We start from the raw sequence: 20,255 nt of genomic DNA on the forward strand, positions 1-20,255 counted from the left end.
TAAAATTGACAGTCCAGTGCAGCACTGTCACTGGTGCCGTCTTTTGGATGAGACGTTAAATCAAGGCCCCTTCTGCCCTCTGGGGTGGATGAAAAAAATCCCGTGGCACTATTTCGAACAACAGCGGGGAAATTATTCCTGGTGTCCGAGCCAATATTTACCCCTCAATCAACATCATAAAAACAGATTATCATTATCACGTTGCTGTTTGTGGGAACTTGGCTGCCATATTTCTTACAACAGTGACTGCACTTCAAAAGTATTTCATTGGCTATAAAGCACTTTGAGACATCCAGTGGTCGTGAAAAGCACGATATAAATGCAAGTCTGTCTTTCATTTAAAGGCAAGGTTAATGAGAGTTGTGCAGTTCATGTTGTGTATACGCACTTTCAAAAGGCCATATAATAGAAGTGTTGGCAGAATTGAAGGAGAGACAATATAAATTAAATGGTACAATTTTAAAGTGTGTGCAGGAACAGATACCTGGAAGTGCACATACACAAGCCCTGGAAGGTAGCAAATAAATTTGAGTAAGACTGTTAAAAAGGCATACGGGACTCTTGCCTTTATAAATAGAGGCATAGAGAACGAAAGCAAGGATGCTCTGCCACCCCTTTTTTAAAGCATATCGCTTTCGTATTGTGGCCAATTCAGAGCACCACACTTTAGGAAGAACGTCAAGACCTTGGAGATAGTGCAGAGGAGATTTATTAGAGTTGGATAAGGGATGAATTCTTCTGTTACATTAAGAGACTGGAGAAACTAGGATTGTTGTCCTTGAAGCAACGAATGTTCAGAGGAGATTAGATAGAGGTGTTCAAAATTATGAAGGGTTTTGATAGAGTCAGTAAGGATAAGCTATTTCCAGAGACAGAAGGGTCAATAGCCAGAGGATAGAGATTAAAAATAATTGGAAAAGAAACAAAATCAATGAGGGGGATCTTTTTTTTTGTCACAGCAAGTTGTTATCTAGTATGCACTTCCTGAAAGTGTGATGTAAGCAACTTCAGTAATAAGTTGGATAAATCGTTTAAGGGGAGAAAGTTTACAGGGTTCTGAGGAAAGAATGGGTCTTATTGGATAGTTTTCAAAGAATCAGCATGGACACAATGGACTGAATGGCCTCCTTCTGTGCTATATCATTCTATGATTGTAAATTGCCCCTAGTGTAGGTAGGTGGTAGGAGAATTGAGGGAAGGTGGGGATGTGGTAGGGAATATGGGATTAATGTAGGATTAGTATAAATGGGTGGTTGATGGTCGGCACAGACTTGGTGGGCCGAAGGGCTTGTTTCAGTGCTGTAACCCTCTATGACTCTTTGATTCGAAGCTGGTATTGCCAGCTTATAAAGGTTAATTGGTCATTCTGTCTCAAAATATTCATGTTTACTGATTGGATGCAAGTGAATTCAAGGATGTTTATTTCCATATAGCCAGATGTTTTGTGCACATTAAAAGTTGATGCGATTTCGTGTTCTGGGAGGGGGTGGGGGGTTAATATACGTACAAGCTGTTCAGTTTTGGCCTCATATCAGCATTGACATATTTGCAAATTACCTGTGTTTTACTGGTGCAATCAGACATGTATATCACTATTTGGGCAATTAGCTTAGCAGCGTATCTTCCTGAGAAACCACAAAGACTGGAATCTCAACAAGTTCATTTCATACGTGAAGGCCCAACATTTCTCATCTGTTCTGAGTCGTAGATTGTGACCAAAGCAGGACTTGATATTTATAGACTGCTGCTTTTGGACATCTCTGAGACCTCCTTTGTTGCTTTCTTGCATTCCAGAGTATGAGCCTCTTGTGTCTATCCCAATGGATGCACTATGGGGGAAGTCATAAGTAGTGTAATGTTCTTCAAAGGCAGCTCAATTCTGTGTTTTCTTGTAGGTTGGTGCTCTGAAACTTGATGGTTTAAAATGCAGAATATTGGAGACATTCTTAATTGTAACAGTTAAAGCGAAAATTAAATTTGATTGCTTAAAAATTATGCTAAAGGTATGTAAAGTAATGCACTAGGAGCATGTTTTTATTTCACAGGGACATGATTCTGAATACAAATTTCAGCATTGCTGGTGAGTAAGAACATCCACTTTTAATTATTCCTTTGTATACTTTTAATAAATTATCCCTTTTGGAAGGGTTTTTGTATCTGTCTCCGTTTTGAGGTGACACATTATATTCTGATACAATGGAGTGCACCTCAAAACAAAAAATAAAGAACCAGCAAAAAAACAATTCAACTTCTGTGTTCATTTTACATTTCACTTTCAGGATTTCCATTGACTTTATTTGCATTTCTCACCTGCCCTTATTTCAAGTACATTTTTTTCTACTTCTGTGCTGAAAAGCTTTATATAGTGCTGCACATATCCTTAACGTGTCTAATTCCAAATCTCTATGCTCCTACTACTTTGTTATGACTTGTTGATTTAATATGTCCTTTTGGACCCTTGAAACATCTTTGACCAGCTAGTTGAAATACATCTTTCTGCAATTGAAATAGGAATCTGTCTAGCCACTTGGTAAGTATGGGAAAACACATTTGTTTGTTAAAGCTATATAGCTGCATTTCAATCAGTTGAGGAAGCCAGATTATTACACTTTGTTGTTTAAGCCATAGTAGTAGTGGATGTATAAGCCTCAGGCTGCCACAAATAAGATAAAAACCAAATCGGACATTTTATTTCAGTTGTCAAAAGAATGTATTTGCAGTCTGAATTCAGTCTACTGCAGATTAGCTTTTGGGGATGAGAGTTCCAGGTTCAACTGTCTGCATTGATTGACCTGTACATAGTGTCTGTTGTGACCATGTCTTGATGACTATTTCATTGTGTTTCATTGACACAATGAGTCAGTGAAATGAAAGACACAAAAAATGAACCAATGGGTATGGGTGGGACAAGAGGGCAACTACTCAAATTATAGGGTTCATATTTAAGCCCTATGTTTGAGAGGCTGAATCCTAAAGAAACCTTCCATTTTATTTTTGACTCTAATTTGTCGGCTAACATGTTTCGTTAATACCTCTGATAAACAGTGAGAAGTCTGTTGTCAGAGGACCCAATCAATATAATTCTGAACACTTCAGTCGTCCCATAACCTTCTCTGCTCTAAGAACAATCCCAGCTTCTTTGACAAGGTCCCTCATGGCAGACTGGTACAAAAGGTGAAGTCACACGGGATCAGAGGTGAGCTGGTAAGATGGATACAGAACTGGCTCGGTCATAGAAGACAGAGGGTAGCAGTGGAAGGGTGCTTTTCTGAATGGAGGGCTGTGACTAGTGGTGTTCCGCAGGGATCAGTGTTGGGACTTTTGCTGTTTGTATTATGTATAAATGATTTGGAGGAAAATGTAGCTGGTCTGATTAGTAAGTTTGCGGACGACACAAAGGTTGGTGGAGTTGCGGATAGTGATGAGGATTGTCAGAGGATACAGCAGGATATAGATCGGTTGGAGACTTGGGCGGAGAAATGGCAGATGGAGTTTAATCCGGACAAATGTGAGGTAATGCATTTTGGAAGGTCTAATGCAGGTGGGAGGTATACAGTAAATGGAAGAACCCTTAGGAGTATTGACAGGCAGAGAGATCTGGGCGTACAGGTCCACAGGTCACTGAAAGTGACAACGCAGGTGGATAGGGTAGTCAAGAAGGCATACGGCATGCTTTCCTTCATCGGTCGGGGCATAGAGTATAAAAATTGGCAAGTCATGCTGCAGCTGTACAGAACCTTAGTTAGGCCAGACTTCGAATATTGCGTGCAATTCTGGTCGCCACACTACCAGAAGGACGTGGAGGCTTTGGAGAGGGTACAGAAGTGGTTTACCAGGATGTTGCCTGGTCTGGAGGGCATTAGCTATGAGGAGAGGTTGGAAAAACTCAGATTGTTTTCACTGGAACGACGGAGGTGGAGGGGTGACATGATAGAGGTTTACAAAGTTATGAGTGGCATGGACAGAGTGGATAGTCAAAAGCTTTTTCCCAGGGTGGAAGAGTCAGTTACTAGGGGACATAGGTTTCAGGTACGAGGGGCAAAGTTTAGAGGGGATGTGCGAGGCATGTTTTTTAAACAGAGGGTGGTGAGTGCCTGGAACTGCCGGAGGAGGTGGTGGAAGCAGGTACGATAGCGACGTTTAAGAGGCATCTTGACAAATCTATGAATAGGATGGGAACAGAGGGATACCGTCCCTGGAAGTGCAGAAGGTTTTAGTTTAGGCAGGCATCAAGATTGGCGCAGGCTTGGAGGGCCGAATGGCCTGTTCCTGTGCTGTACTGTTCCTTGTTTGTTTGTTTGTTTGTTTGTTTGTTTGTTTGTTTGTTTGTTTGTTTGTTTGTTTGTTTGTTTGTTTGTTTGTTTGTTTGTTTGTTTGTTGATTGATTGATTGATTGATTGATTGATTGATTGATACAGCACTGAAACAGGCTCTTCGGCCCACCGAGTCTGTGCCGACCATCAACCACCCATTTATACTAATCCTACATTAATTCCATTACCCTCTCACATCCCCACCTTCCCCCTACCACCTACCTATACTAGGGGCAATTTATAATGGCCAATTTACCTATCATCTGTTCTTTAGACTCTCCACACTGTTGAAGTTTCTCATTCCTGTTACCATTCTGTTAAATCTCCTCTGCAATCTCTCCAAAGTTTTGGCAGTCTTCCTAAAATGGGGTGCTGAGAATTGGACCCAGCTGAGGCCTAACCAGTGTTTTAGAAAGAATTAGCATAACTTCATCCTCCTGCACTCTATGTATTTATAAAGCCAAAGATCCTGTATGCTTTTTTAACAGCCTTATCAATTTGTCCTCTCATTTGCAAAGATCTGTATATGTGAACTCCCAGGTTTCTGTCCTTACAGCCCTTTCAAAATTGGACCATTTGGATTCTTGTGTCTCTCTTCATTCTTCCTTCCAAAATGCATGACTTCACACTTCTCTGTATGAAATTCTGTTTTCCGATTTCACCAGTCTATCTCTTTGGTCCTGAGGTCTGCGACTGCCTCACTGTTCACACTTCCAAGCCTCTTACCATTGTCAAACTTCAATGATATGTATGAAAAAGAGCAGTGGTTCTTCTGCCAAATTCTGGGAGATACTGTTGTATAGTCTGTGGTGCAGTGGTTAGCACCGCAGCCTCACAGCTCCGGCGACCCGGGTTCAGTTCTGGGTACTGTCTGTGCGGAGTTTGCAAGTTCTCCCTGTGACCGCAAGGGTTTCCGCCGGGTACTTCGGTTTCCTCCCACAGACAAAGACTTGCATGTTGATAGGTAAATTGGCCATTGTAAATTGCCCCTAGTGTAGGTAGGTGGTAGGAGAATTGAGGGAAGGTGGGGATGTGGTCGGGAATATGGGATTAAATGTAGGATTAGTATAAATGGGTGGTTGTTGGTTGGTACAGACTCGGTGGGCTGAAGGGCCTGTTTCAGTGTTGTATCTCTCTGTGACTATAGTTCCTTGCACTCTGAAAAATAACCACTACTCTCTGCTTTCTGTTCCTTAGCCAATTTCATTTTTTTATTCATTCATGGGATGTGGGCGACGCTGGCCAGGCCAGCATTTATTGCCCATCCCTAATTGTCCTTGAGAAGGTGGTGGTGAGCTGTCTTCTTGAACTGCTGCAGTCCATTTGGGGTAGGTATACCCACAGTGTTGTTAGGAAGGGAGTTCCAGGATTTTGACCCAGCGGCAGTGAAGGAACGGCGATATAGTTCCAAGTCAGGATGGTGTGTGACTTGGAGGGGAACTTGCAGGTGGTGGTGTTCCCATGTATTTGCTGCCCTTGTCCTTCTAAGTGGTAGAGGTCGCAGGTTTGGAAGGTGCTGTCTAAGGAGCCTTGGTGTGTTGCTGCTGTGCATCTTGTAGATGGTACACACTGCTGCCACTGTGCGTAGATGGTGGAGGGAGTGAATGTTTGTGGATGGGGTGCCAATCAAGAGGGCTGCTTTGTCCTGGATGGTGTTGAGCTTCTTGAGTGTTGGAGCTGCACCCATCCAGGCAAGTGGAGAGTATTCCATCACACTCCTGGCTTGTGCCTTGTAAATGGTGGACAGGCATTGGGGAGTCAGGAGGTGAGTTACACGCCGCAGGATTCCTAGCCTCTGACCTGCTCTTGTAGCCACGGTATTTATATGGCTACTCCAGTTCAGTTTCTGGTCAATGGTAGCCCTAGGAGGTTGATATTGGGTGATTCAGCGATGGTAATGCCATTGAATGTCAAGGGGAGGTGGTTAGATTCTCTCTTGTTGGAGATGTTCATTGACTGGCACTTTTGTGGTGAGAATGTTACTTGCCACTTATGAGCCCAAGCCTGGATATTGTCCAGGACTTGCTGCATTTCTTACACTGACTGCTTCAGTATCTGAGAAGTCGCGAATGGTGCTGAATATTGTGAAATCATCAGCGAACATCCCTACTTCTAACCTTATGATTGAAGGAAGGTCATTGATGAAGCAGCTGAAGATGTTTGGGCCTAGGACACTACCCCGAGGAACTCCTGCAGTGATGTCCTGGAGCTCAGATGATTGACCTCCAACAACCACACTTTATCAAAGACCTTTTGAATATCCAAGTAGACCATGTCCACCGACTCCCCTTTGTCAATTCTGTTAGTAACATCCTCAAAAAACTCCAACAGGTTCGTCAAACATGATTTCCCATTCATAAATCCATGTTGACTGTGCCCAATCAGATCATTATTATCCAAGTATCCATTTATCACATCCTTTAGAATAGATTCTAGCATTTTCCCAACCATTGATGTAAGGCTAACAGGTCTGTAATTCCCTGTTTTCTCCCTCCCTTCTTTAGTGGGGTGGCATTTGCAATCTTCCAATCTGTAGGAATCGCACCAGAATCTCTAGAATTTTGGAAGATGATCGCCAATGCATCCACCATGTGGTGTGATGGAACCCTGACAAGACTTCTATCTTCACTTCAAACCATTCTGGCATTCTTCCTTCAAGTGTGTACCTTGATTCAGTACCTTCTCACCCTGAATTAGAAAGTTGTGAGTTTAAATCCCACTCCAGAGATTTGAGCTCATAATCTAGGCTGGTATTTCCGCACCGTACTGACAGAGTTTTGCACTTTCGGAAGTACCATCTTTCAAATGAGAAGTTAAACAGAGGCACTGCCTGCCCTCTCAGATGGGTATAAAAGATCCCACAGTACCATTTTTGTTTTTATTTAATCATTTCCAGGATGTGGGCATTGATGGTAAGACCAGCATTTATTGTCCTTGAGAAGATGGTAGTGAGCCATCTCCTTGTATACAACTGAGTGGCTTGCTAGGCCATTTCAGAGGGAAAGAGTCAACCACATTGCTGTGGGTTTGGAGTCATATAGGCCAGACTGGGTAAGATTTGTTGGCAGATTTCCTTCCCTGTAGGACATTAGTTTTTTTTTTACAGCAATCCAGTAGTTTCATGGTCACCATTACTGATACTAACTTTTTATTCCAGATTTTATTTAATTTATTGAATTTAAATTCCCCAGCTGCCTTGGTGGGATTTGAACGCCACATCATTAGTCTAAGCTTCTGGATTACTAGTCCAGCAACATAGCAGCTATGCTACCTTGCCCCATTGATTATTTGAAGAGAAAGGGATTCTTGGTGACCTGGCCAACAATTATCACTCAGCCAACACCTTTTTAAATAAAAGACAGATGATGTTGTCATTTATTTAATTTTCTATTTGTGGTACCTTGCTGTGTGTAAATTGGCAGCTGCATTTCCTACACTTCAAAAGTGGAACGTTCTGAGGTCATGAAAGCTGCTATCTAAATACAAATCTCTTTTTTTCATACAAGCTTATGTTTTTGTCTCATAGCTGTCTGGTCAATTTTCCAGCAACTCTGTCACAGTCATTCCAACCTGAGTTTTATGCTTGCTTAAGGTCTTTGAAGCATGCCTGCAGGTTGTTTCCTTGCCATAGCACATCTGAATCGCATGTTGGCATGAATATCTGATCAGTATATCCAAGTCAGCTCTGAAGCTACATGGCGTTTTCTTCACCCTTCTGCTGAGGGATGTCATTCACTCCAGCAAACGTGTTTTCCCCGGCACACTGAGCAGATTAATCCCTCTGAAATTCTTGTACTCCAACCCATCCCATTTCCAAGCTACTTCCACTCTAGATTATTTTGAAGAAGTATTTTCGTGCCACATTAGCCAATCCTCCTTTTAAGTATTTCAAAGTGATTCTGCAGGTGCCCCAGACTGTTCCTTTCTATATGCCTTGCTGTTTGTTTATTCTGCCATCTCCCTCTCGCCTTCTGTTAAAAGTTTGACCACCGCCTCCCCTGCTACCCCCCCACGCCCCGCCTACGGTTAACTTTCTTGTTCTGCTGTGAGCTCAAGTCTGGATTTGAGTCTCCATGACTCGTAAATTTTACATTTCAGTAAAGGGAGTACAGAAACGGCTCAGGCTTATTTGTGTATACTTCTTTTTAATTTAGTCTGATGAATTATACCCATCTTCAGGGGTGATGCAATACTAATTTGTGGTATTCTTTCTACTCAAAGGAATGGATGCACTGCTTCATGCACCTCTCCGAACCCCTTTGCAACAATTTGAGGTAAATCGGCATATATCTGTTGATGCAAGTACTGATGTCCAGCTCTTATAAATAGTTAGGGTTGTGCCTAATTTGTAAAAACTAAGACTTTACCTTCCATTCATGTTAACAGGAAGAATTGTGATCATGTGTTTTATATCTGTGATTGAATTTCCAAATGTATTCAACAGTAGCATGTTTTGTATTCATTTGTCTTGTTTCTGGTCTGCTGAAATTACAGATATCAATTTTCTAGAAAGTGGATATTTTTTACAGCAACTGATGTGGCCCATTCCCATTTTAGTACTTTAAATATAAGAAAAACATTTCAGACAAATTATCTGATCTTCATGGCAAGTTTTAATGTATTTATTTTCCCATTTTTAAACAGTCCTGTGAACACATTGACACTGTCAGTAAACATCAAATCTTCCCCATCTTTGGGGTTGAAGTGCGAAAAGAAGATCGTGAAGAGACGGCTATATCTTCTGAAACAAAGGTTATGTCTAGACTTCCAAAAAAAATTGACTTCAAATCATTCTTGACTGGACTTAATTCTACAGAACCAACATATACTAACCTGTGCCTTGACACTGGGGACAAGAGTGCTAATAAGTCCTTCAGCTCTGTCAGACAAAATGAGGTTCCGAAACAGCAAAAGACAATTGATTTTAAAACATTCTTAAATAGCATAAAGCAGAGTGAAGCAAATGAAAATAAGATGGTGTTGGTTTCCTCCATCTTTGAGGATCAGGTATTTAAACAGACAGGTTTTGGTGTTCCTTCAGCTTGTGGGACAAGTAAAGACATTGAAATGACAAATAACTTGGTGCTGCAAAGTAATTCTATCAACGATCTGGATGCAAACAGAACTGTGATGTTTCTGGACCAGGACGATGATATGGAGTTCACCAGAAGCCACACTGTTGCTATTAACCATTTTGCCTTCGAAAATACTGCCACTCTTCATTCATTAACTATGCCTAACAATGTAGAGAGATTAGGTAATGAAGGGTCAACTCATTCTTCGTTTCTTCTAGATAAGACTGTTGTATTTTCTGGAGAAGATTATATGGATATGACCACATGTCATACTGCACCTATTGATGTCAGGAAGGTAGACCACCTAATAAATCAAAATCAACTAACAGCTGTCACAATTCAAAAAGATTATAGATCAATACTGCCCTCGTTTACCCCTAATGAATGCAAAATATTCTCAGATGGTGGATATTGTAGTAAATTTAACCAAAATGAGGCTTTGGTTGTTAGTAAATTGACGTCCGGATCTGGGTCTGTTCGATCGTCATTTCCCAGTGATAAGACCATGGTGTTTTCAGAAGCAAATGATATGGAGAGAACCAAAAGTCATACAGTTGCTATTGACAGTGGAAACCTTGGACAAGTTAGAAATGAAGCGATGGGTTCAGATAAAAAGACCTCGAGACGGAGTACTGCTGGGTCTATTCTGTCATCGTTTCCCAGTGATAAGACCATGGTGTTTTCAGAAGCAAATGATATGGATATAACCAAAAGCCATACAGTTGCTATTGACAGTGGAAGCCTGGGACAAGTTAGAAATGAAGCGATGGGTTCAGATAAAAAGACCTCGAGACGGAGTACTGCTCTGTCTATTTTGTCATCGTTTCCCAGTGATAAGACCATGGTGTTTTCAGAAGCAAATGATATGGATATAACCAAAAGCCATACAGTTGCTATTGACAGCGGAAGCCTGGGACAAGTTAGAAATGAAGCGATGGGTTCAGATAAAAAGACCTCGAGACGGAGTACTGCTGGGTCTATTCTGTCATCGTTTCCCAGTGATAAGACCATGGTGTTTTCAGAAGCAAATGATATGGATATAACCAAAAGCCATACAGTTGCTATTGACAGTGGAAGCCTTGGACAAGTTAGAAATGAAGTGATGGGTTCAGATAAAATTACCTCGAGACGGAGTACTGCTGGGTCTATTCTGTCATCGTTTCCCAGTGATAAGACCATGGTGTTTTCAGAAGCAAATGATATGGATATAACCAAAAGCCATACAGTTGCTATCGACAGCGGAAGCCTGGGACAAGTTAGAAATGAAGCGATGGGTTCAGATAAAAAGACCTCGAGACGGAGTACTGCTGGGTCTATTCTGTCATCGTTTCCCAGTGATAAGACCATGGTGTTTTCAGAAGCAAATGATATGGATATAACCAAAAGCCATACAGTTGCTATTGACAGTGGAAGCCTTGGACAAGTTAGAAATGAAGTGATGGGTTCAGATAAAATTACCTCGAGACGGAGTACTGCTGGGTCTATTCTGTCATCGTTTCCCAGTGATAAGACCATGGTGTTTTCAGAAGCAAATGATATGGATATAACCAAAAGCCATACAGTTGCTATTGACAGCGGAAGCATGGGACAAGTTAGAAATGAAGTGATGGGTTCAGATAAAATTACCTCGAGACGGAGTACTGCTGGGTCTATTTTGTCATTGTTTCCCAGTGATAAGACCATGGTGTTTTCAGAAGCAAATGATATGGATATAACCAAAAGCCATACAGTTGCTATTGACAGTGGAAGCCTGGGACAAGTTAGAAATGAAGCGATGGGTTCAGATAAAAAGACCTCGAGACGGAGTACTGCTCTGTCTATTTTGTCATCGTTTCCCAGTGATAAGACCATGGTGTTTTCAGAAGCAAATGATATGGATATAACCAAAAGCCATACAGTTGCTATTGACAGCGGAAGCCTGGGACAAGTTAGAAATGAAGTGATGGGTTCAGATAAAATTACCTCGAGACGGAGTACTGCTGGGTCTATTTTGTCATCGTTTCCCAGTGATAAGACCATGGTGTTTTCAGAAGCAAATGATATGGATATAACCAAAAGCCATACAGTTGCTATTGACAGCGGAAGCCTGGGACAAGTTAGAAATGAAGTGATGGGTTCAGATAAAATTACCTCGAGACGGAGTACTGCTGGGTCTATTTTGTCATCGTTTCCCAGTGATAAGACCATGGTGTTTTCAGAAGCAAATGATATGGATATAACCAAAAGCCATACAGTTGCTATCGACAGCGGAAGCCTGGGACAAGTTAGAAATGAAGTGATGGGTTCAGATAAAATTACCTCGAGACGGAGTACTGCTGGGTCTATTTTGTCATCGCTTCCCAGTGATAAGACCATGGTGTTTTCAGAAGCAAATGATATGGATATAACCAAAAGCCATACAGTTGCTATTGACAGCGGAAGCCTGGGACAAGTTAGAAATGAAGCGATGGGTTCAGATAAAAAGACCTCGAGACGGAGTACTGCTGGGTCTATTCTGTCATCGTTTCCCAGTGATAAGACCATGGTGTTTTCAGAAGCAAATGAAATGGATATAACCAAAAGCCATACAGTTGCTCTTGACACTGGAAGCCTTGGACAAGTTAGAAATGAAACATTGAGTTTTACTAGAATGACCTCCAAAGTAAATATACCTAGATCTATACAAGCATCCTTTCCCAATGTTAAGACTATGGTGTTTTCAGAAACAAATGATATGGACATCACCAAAACCCATACCATTGCAACTGAGAGTGAAAACGTAAGGCCAGTTGCAAATCATACAACGGGTTCAGATAAAATGACTTCGAGCAGGAGTACAGCTGGGTCTGTCCTGTCATTCTTTCCCAGTGATAAGACCGTGGTATTTTCAGAAGCGAATGCTATGGATATCACCAAAAGCCATACAGTTCCAATTGACAATGGAAAAGTTACAAATGCTTTGGTTTCACCTAGAATGACCTCCAAACTGACTGATGCTGGGTGTACTCTGTTAACCTTTCCCAGGGATAAGACCGTAGTATATTCAGAAGCAAATGATATGGATATGACCAAAAGCCATACTGTTGTTATTAAGAGTGGAAACCTTAGGCCAGTTGGAAATCATTCAATGGATTCAAATAAAATAACTTCCAGGCAGAGTACTGCTGAGTCTATTCTGTTATCTTTTCCCAGTGATAAGATCATTGTATTTTCAGATGCAAATGATATGGATATAATCAAAAGCCATACAGTTGCTATTGACAGTGGAAACCTTGGACAAGTTACAAATGAAACATCAAGCTCAACTCGAACGATCCCCAGATTGACTGATGCTGGGTGTACTCTATTGTCCTTGTCCAGTGATGAGACCATGGTATTTTCAGAAGCAAATGATATGGACAAAACCAAAGACCATAAAGTTGCTATTGGCAGTGGCAGCCTTGGTTCAGTTACAAATGTGTCATTGGGTTCAAATAAGATGACTTCCAGATTGAATGCTCCTGGATCTGTTTTGTCTTCCTTTCCCAATGATAAGACCCTGGTTTCTGAACAAGTTATGCCAGTAACCAAAATTGATACAACGCCTGTTCGCAGTAAGCCCGATGTCTCCAGTAATCACAAAATTTCACAGTTGATGCTTGAAAAAGGGCAAAAGTGTTTTGGTAACCATTCAGACGATGTGGAATTTGCCAACATTCAAACCACTGTAGAAAACACAATTTGTAATGTCAGTCGTGCTGTCCATACACTTGGTACTTCTGATCCTTACACTGGGAGCATGGAGATCACCATCCTTCATACAAAAGGTGGTTCAGAGCAAGAAGGGGAACCTGTTAGTTCAACATGTGTAGTTGGAGCACATGAAAAAATGAATGGGAGAGAAATCAGAGAATCTGTACTATACACTGAGAATGCTTTGGATTCAACCCTAACATGTAAAAATGACAAAGTTCAGGAGAAGAGGCCTCTGGTCGATCAATGCAGGGAGGCACCTTCTGGAGAGTTTGTTAGATATCAAGTTAATGATGCTCAACCTGAATGTACTGCTAACGGTGTAATAACTGAATCTGTAAGTACAGCAAATAAATATCTGGGACATAATCAATCCAGGAAATCAAGTCTTGCTAATATGTCATCACTTCAGAAATTTAACTCAGCGACCAATGTAACTTATGACACTGCATTGGAAAGGCCTCCAGTGGGTGACAAAGATCCTGCAGATTGTCAAACATGGGATGTAAAGACGTGCTTCTCAAAACAAAATTCACTTGTTAGGGACACATTTAAATACCAAATTAGTCTAGGTATGTTTCCTCCTAAACTGCCTAGTAGAGAAAGTCTATACAAAGCTGTAAATTCAAATCATCAGGATGTAATAAAAACATCAGTAGAACATCTTGGCTCTGGTTCACTTCTGAGCGCCACGTACAAATCAAACAAACTTGAGGAAGATTCAAATGTATTTAAACCTAACGTTAACCTTCAAAAAAACAGAGATATCCAGATTGAGAGCCAAACGACTGATCGTGACCAAGTAGAAAACAAAATATTTGATCAACTGGAGCTGTCTCACTGTTTGAGGTCCAGTGACTTGCGCTGTCTCACCATCCCTGAACAGCTTGGAAAAGAAGCTTCACCTGCTTCTGAACAAGACGAAAATGTTACAGGTTGTCAAGATCGAGTTCTTTGGGGTTCAAAAATGATTAAATCAGTGGAACAAAGACTTTACCAAAAACGGGCCTGGAGTGAAGAGGAGGAAAATGGAAATATGTGCAGTAAAAGAAAAATGAGGAATTTAGGACCCGAAGACACTGATTCTTCAAAACAAAAGGTAAGGGAAAGAAAATGTGCACTTGAAGCCTCATAAGCAGTTGTGAATGTGTTCATAATGTAGCATAAAATTGATTGTATTAATAGTATAGTACATGTTCTAGACTTAATATCATCCAATTTATTGGCTAATAAAACTGTTTAAACTTGACTGGAAATCAATCTTAAGCCTATAGCCCCCTTTGACTGAAGCTGCTGAACTGAAAAATAGACTTTCTGGTAGATTTGATTTTAGCTACCATTAACTTGATGTAGGTGTTCATCCTTTGGCAGTGTGTACTATATGCTACCAAGGCAGGAAGAAGTATGTGCATAGATTCCACAATCTTTTGGGCCTCCTTATCTCGAGAGACAATGGATACGCGCCTGGAGGTGGTCAGTGGTTTGTGAAGCAGCGCCTGGAGTGGCTATAGAGGCCAATTCTGGAGTGACAGGCTCTTCCACAGGTGCTGCAGAGAAATTTGTTTGTTGGGGCTGTTGCACAGTTGGCTCTCCCCTTGCGCCTCTGTCTTTTTTCCTGCCAACTACTAAGTCTCTTCAACTCGCCACAATTTAGCCCTGTCTTTATGGCTGCCCGCCAGCTCTGGCGAATGCTGGCAACTGACTCCCACGACTTGTGATCAATGTCACACGATTTCATGTCGCGTTTGCAGACGTCTTTATAACGGAGACATGGACGGCCGGTGGGTCTGATACCAGTGGCGAGCTCGCTGTACAATGTGTCTTTGGGGATCCTGCCATCTTCCATGCGGCTCACATGGCCAAGCCATCTCAAGCGCCGCTGACTCAGTAGTGTGTATAAGCTGGGGGTGTTGGCCGCTTCAAGGACTTCTGTGTTGGAGATATAGTCCTGCCACCTGATGCCAAGTATTCTCCGAAGGCAGCGAAGATGGAATGAATTGAGACGTCGCTCTTGGCTGGCATACGTTGTCCAGGCCTCGCTGCCGTAGAGCAAGGTACTGAGGACACAGGCCTGATACACTCGGACTTTTGTGTTCCATGTCAGTGCGCCATTTTCCCACACTCTCTTGGCCAGTCTGGACATAGCAGTGGAAGCCTTACCCATGCGCTTGTTGATTTCTGCATCTAGAGACAGGTTACTGGTGATAGTTGAGCCTAGGTAGGTGAACTCTTGAACCACTTCCAGAGCGTGGTCGCCAATATTGATGGATGGAGCATTTCTGACATCCTGCCCCATGATGTTCGTTTTCTTGAGGCTGATGGTTAGGCCAAATTCATTGCAGGCAGACGCAAACCTGTCGATGAGACTCTGCAGGCATTCTTCAGTGTGAGATGTTAAAGCAGCATCGTCAGCAAAGAGGAGTTCTCTGATGAGGACTTTCCGTACTTTGGACTTCGCTCTTAGACGGGCAAGGTTGAACAACCTGCCCCCTGATCTTGTGTGGAGGAAAATTCCTTCTTCAGAGGATTTGAACGCATGTGAAAGCAGCAGGGAGAAGAAAATCCCAAAAAGTGTGGGTGCGAGAACACAGCCCTGTTTCACACCACTCAGGATAGGAAAGGGCTCTGATGAGGAGCCACCATGTTGAATTGTGCCTTTCATATTGTCATGGAATGAGGTGATGATACTTAGTAGCTTTGGTGGACATCCGATCTTTTCTAGTAGTCTGAAGAGACCACGTCTGCTGACGAGGTCAAAGGCTTTGGTGAGATCAATGAAAGCAATGTAGAGGGGCATCTGTTGTTCACGGCATTTCTCCTGTATCTGACGAAGGGAGAACAGCATGTCAATAGTCGATCTCTCTGCACGAAAGCCACACTGTGCCTCAGGGTAGACACGCTCGGCCAGCTTCTGGAGCCTGTTCAGAGCGACTCGAGCAAAGACTTTCCCCACTATGCTGAGCAGGGAGATTCCACGGTAGTTGTTGCAGTCACCGCGGTCACCTTTGTTTTTATAGAGGGTGATGATGTTGGCATCGCGCATGTCCTGGGGTACTGCTCCCTCGTCCCAGCACAGGCATAGCAGTTCATGTAGTGCTGAGAGTATAGCAGGCTTGGCACTCTTGATTATTTCAGGGGTAATGCTGTCCTTCCCAGGGGCTTTTCCGCTGGCTAGGGAATCAATGGCATCGCTGAGTTCCGATTTGGTTGGCTGTATGTCCAGCTCATCCATGACTGGTAGAGGCTGGGCTGCATTGAGGGCAGTCTCAGTGACAGCATTCTCCCTGGAGTACAGTTCTAGGTAGTGCTCAACCCAGCGGTCCATCTGTTTGCGTTGGTCAGTGATTATGTCCCCCGATTTAGATTTGAGGGGGGTGATCTTCTTGATGGTTGGCCCAAGAGCTCTCTTCATGCCATCATACATTCCTCTGATGTTTCCGGTGTCTGAGGCCAGCTGAATATGACTGTATAGGTGTTGCCAGTAGTCGTTTGCGCAACGCCTAGCTGTTCTTTGTGCAGTACTTCTGGCTGCTTTAAGTGCTGCGGATGTTAAATCGCTGGGGGCTTTCTTGTAGTTCAAAAGTGCAATGCGCTTAGCGGCTATGACAGGTTCCAGCTCTTCATTATGAGATTGAAACCAGTCTGCATTTCTCTTCGCACTTTTGCCGTAGGTGGTCAAAGCTGACTCATAGATGGCGTCTCTGATGTGGGCCCACTTGGTCTCAATAATAATTCCACAATAATTGTTTGTAAATGGGGTTATTAGGGAATCCAGTCAACTCCATTTCCTTTGATGACAAAATTATGGCTTTTGGGCAAGGGGTTATTGTGTAATTTTCATTGCTTTCCTCTTGTTACCTAATGAGTGATTTTTAATCTAGAACAGCATTAGACACAGTAAGGACATGATTTATTGAGTTGGCATTTAGAATGTTTTAGCAATACAACTACCTGGAATAGATCATTGAACACCATGACTGCCTGGACCTCTCTGAAAACAGGAGATGCAAGGTGCAAGTTCCAACTTGATGCTGGCTGCAGCTCATCCTCCCTCTTGTCATCTCCCCTCTTCTCCCAGTGAAGTAGCGTGAGAGCTTGTGTGTTACGGTACTCATTGGAGTCACCTTTGTTTCTCTGAAATTCTCTACATAACTTTTGGTCTTTTTGAGTTTTTTTTCCCATGCACACAAATGCTTTACTTTCTTTTGTGAACTCAGACTCCCAAATGTGGAATCCGTTCCTTAAGCTCCACATGAGGGAGATAAGACAATGGGTGCTCTGAAGAACAAATTCCTTTTAGCCAAACCCATTCAACAGTACACTTCCACTTCAATACTAGAGGAATTTCTACTGATCTTTGTGAAATTAGTATTTTTTCATATTCATCGCACCAAGTTGAGTCTTGTTCAGGGCTGTAGTTCAAGTGCTTAAACAACAATTGCTGTAATTTTGAAAGTATTTTTAATACAGGTCAGCAGTGCTCCTGTCGTGCAGTGGGAAGAAGTGGGGCATAAAATCGTGGAGCAGAACCTACTCAGTATGACGACAAAGAGCCTGGATAGCAATAGCTCCTTAGATTCAACCAAAGGAGATGGAACCTCTGCTGATGTTGTCAGTAAGTTGTGACCTATCACTTTGTTCCATTCAGGTAGAAAATGTTTTTAATTAAAGAAAGGAGAAAAAGAACCCATTTTAGACTAATGGTCTGGCCTACCTGTGACTCCAGTCCCACACTGTGATTGACTGTTAGGGCTGAATTTTATTAGCACCCCACACATGGCACATGCCCACATGAATTGGCCACTGCTGAGCCTATGCAATATTTCGTGTGGGGGCTCATTAGCGTCACTGTGACGAGCCATCCCCCCCAGCCCCCCCCAATATTATGTGGGGGGAGGCGGGACATCTGGCGCAGTAAGGGACCTTTTGTCAGCTGTGTAGCAGGTGCTGGGGCCCCCTATTTAAGGCACCCCAGTACCTGCGACACAGCAGACAAGAGGTCCCTCACTGCGCCAGATGTCCCGCCTCTCCCCACATAATATTGGGGGTGGGTGGTGGTGCTTCACAGTGATGCTAATGAGCCCCCGCACGAAATATAGCATAGGCTCAGCAGCGGCTGATTCGTGTGGGCATGACTGCTGCCAAAGAAATACTTATCTCACTGTTGAAGAGTAGGGCTGCTGTCAATGTGGCAGCAAAGCAGAAAATGCTGGAGAAAGTCAGCAGATCAGGCTGCATCTGTGGAGAGAGAAGCAGAGTTAATGTTTCAGGTCTGTGAATTTGGTCACAGACCTGAAAGCTAACTCTGCTTCTCTCTCCACAGACACTGCTAGACCTGCTGAGTTTCCCCAGCACTTTCTGCTTTGCTGCCACATACTTATCCTGCTGTGTCCCAGTGTCCTGTGAAGTTGCGATCCTCCTCTTCCACTCAAGTGTAACATTCCTTCTTGTAGGGATGCTGCACCTGCGTGAATAATCTTAATTTTGCACATGCCAGGACGTGAGACTTAAATGTACCATAAAAGGCAAATATGCAACAGAAATAAAACCATAATTGAAGAATATCTACATACTATGTGCTTCTAATGATCTGACTGAAAAGCCACAGACTAAACATAGAAAATAGGAGCAGGAGTAGGCCATTCGGCCCTTTGAGCCTGCTCCGCCATTCATTATGATCATGGCTGATCATCCAACTAAGTAACCTGTTCCCGCTTTCGTCCCATATCCTTTGATCCCTTTAAACCCAAGAGCTATATCTAACTCCTTCTTGAAACCAAACAATGTTTTGGCCTCAACTGCTTTCTGTGGTAGCGAATTCCACAGGTTCACCACTCTCTGGGTAAAGAACTTTCTCCTCATCTCAGTCCTGAATGGTTTACCCCGTATCCTTAGACTATGACCCCTGGTTCTGGACTCCCCCACCATCGGGAATATCCTTCCTGCATCTACCCTGTCAAGTCCTGTTAGAATTTTATAGGTTTCTGTGAGATCCTCCCTCTTCTGAACTCCAGCGAATATAATCCTAACCGACTCAATCTCTCCTCATGCATCAGTCCCACCATCCCAGGAATCAGTCTGGTAAACCTTCGCTGCACTCCCTCTATAGCAAGAACATCCTTCCTCAGATAAGGAGACCAAGACTGCACACAATATTCCAGGTGTGGTCTCACCAAGGCCCTGTATAATTGCAGCAAGACATCCCTGCTTCTGTACTCTAATCCTCTCGCTATGAAAGCCAACATACCATTTGCCTTTTTTACCGCCTGTTGGACCTGCATGCTTACCTTCAGCGACTTGTGTAATATGACTAATATACATTTGGAATCTGTATTCATTTCCCTGCTCACTGTTAACAAAGAACAGTACAGCACAGGAACAGGCCATTCGGCCCTCCAAGCCTGCACCGATCTTGATACCTGCCGAAACTAAAACCTTCTGCACTTCCAGGGTCCGTATCCCTCTATTCCCATCCTATTCATGTACTTGTCAAGATGCCTCTTAAACGTCTCTGTGGTACCTGCTTCCACCACCTCCCCCGGCAACAAGTTCCAGGCACTCACCACCCTCTGTGTAAAGAACTTGCCTCGCACATCCCCTCTAAACTTTGCCCCTTTCACCTTAAACCTATGTCCCCCAGTAACTGACTCTTCCACCCTGGGAAAAAGCTTCTGACTATCCACTCTGTCCATGCCGCTTATAACTTTGTAAACCTCTATCATGTCGCCCCTCCACCTCCGTCGTTCCAGTGAAAACAATCCGAGTTTATCCAACCTCTCCTCATAGCTAATGCCCTCCAGACCAGGCAACATCCTGGTAAACCTCTTCTGTACCCTCTCCAAAGCCTCCACGTCCTTCTGGTAGTGTGGCGACCAGAATTGCACGCAATATTCGAAGTCTGGCTTAACTAAAGTTCTGTACAGCTGCAGCATGACTTGCCTATTTTTATACTCTATGCCCCGACCGATGAAGGCAAGCATGCCGTATGCCTTCTTGACTACCTTATCCACCTGCGTTGCCACTTTCAGTGACCTGTGGACCTGTATGCCCAGATCTCTCTGCCTATCAGTACTCCTAAGGGTTCTGCCATTTACTGTATATTTCCCACCTGTATTAGATCTTCCAAAATGCATTACTTCACATTTGTTCGGATTAA

The 20,255-nt window shown here is 43.0% G+C and overlaps 1 protein-coding gene across 1 annotated transcript in view; it reads left to right on the top strand.

Annotated features, from left to right (window-relative positions):
* The window catches only part of knl1 (kinetochore scaffold 1), a 160,489-nt gene that overhangs the window by 39,252 nt on the left and 100,982 nt on the right, over positions 1–20,255 (top strand). The window contains exons 7-10 of the mRNA XM_068039647.1: positions 2,044–2,080; positions 8,535–8,587; positions 8,958–14,198; positions 17,570–17,714. Of these exons, the coding sequence (XP_067895748.1) occupies positions 2,044–2,080; positions 8,535–8,587; positions 8,958–14,198; positions 17,570–17,714 (5,476 nt within the window). The remainder of the gene's footprint in view (positions 1–2,043; positions 2,081–8,534; positions 8,588–8,957; positions 14,199–17,569; positions 17,715–20,255) is intronic.

The sequence above is a fragment of the Heterodontus francisci genome, chromosome 9 (assembly GCF_036365525.1).
Source record: "Heterodontus francisci isolate sHetFra1 chromosome 9, sHetFra1.hap1, whole genome shotgun sequence".
Taxonomy (NCBI): Eukaryota; Metazoa; Chordata; class Chondrichthyes; order Heterodontiformes; family Heterodontidae; genus Heterodontus; species Heterodontus francisci.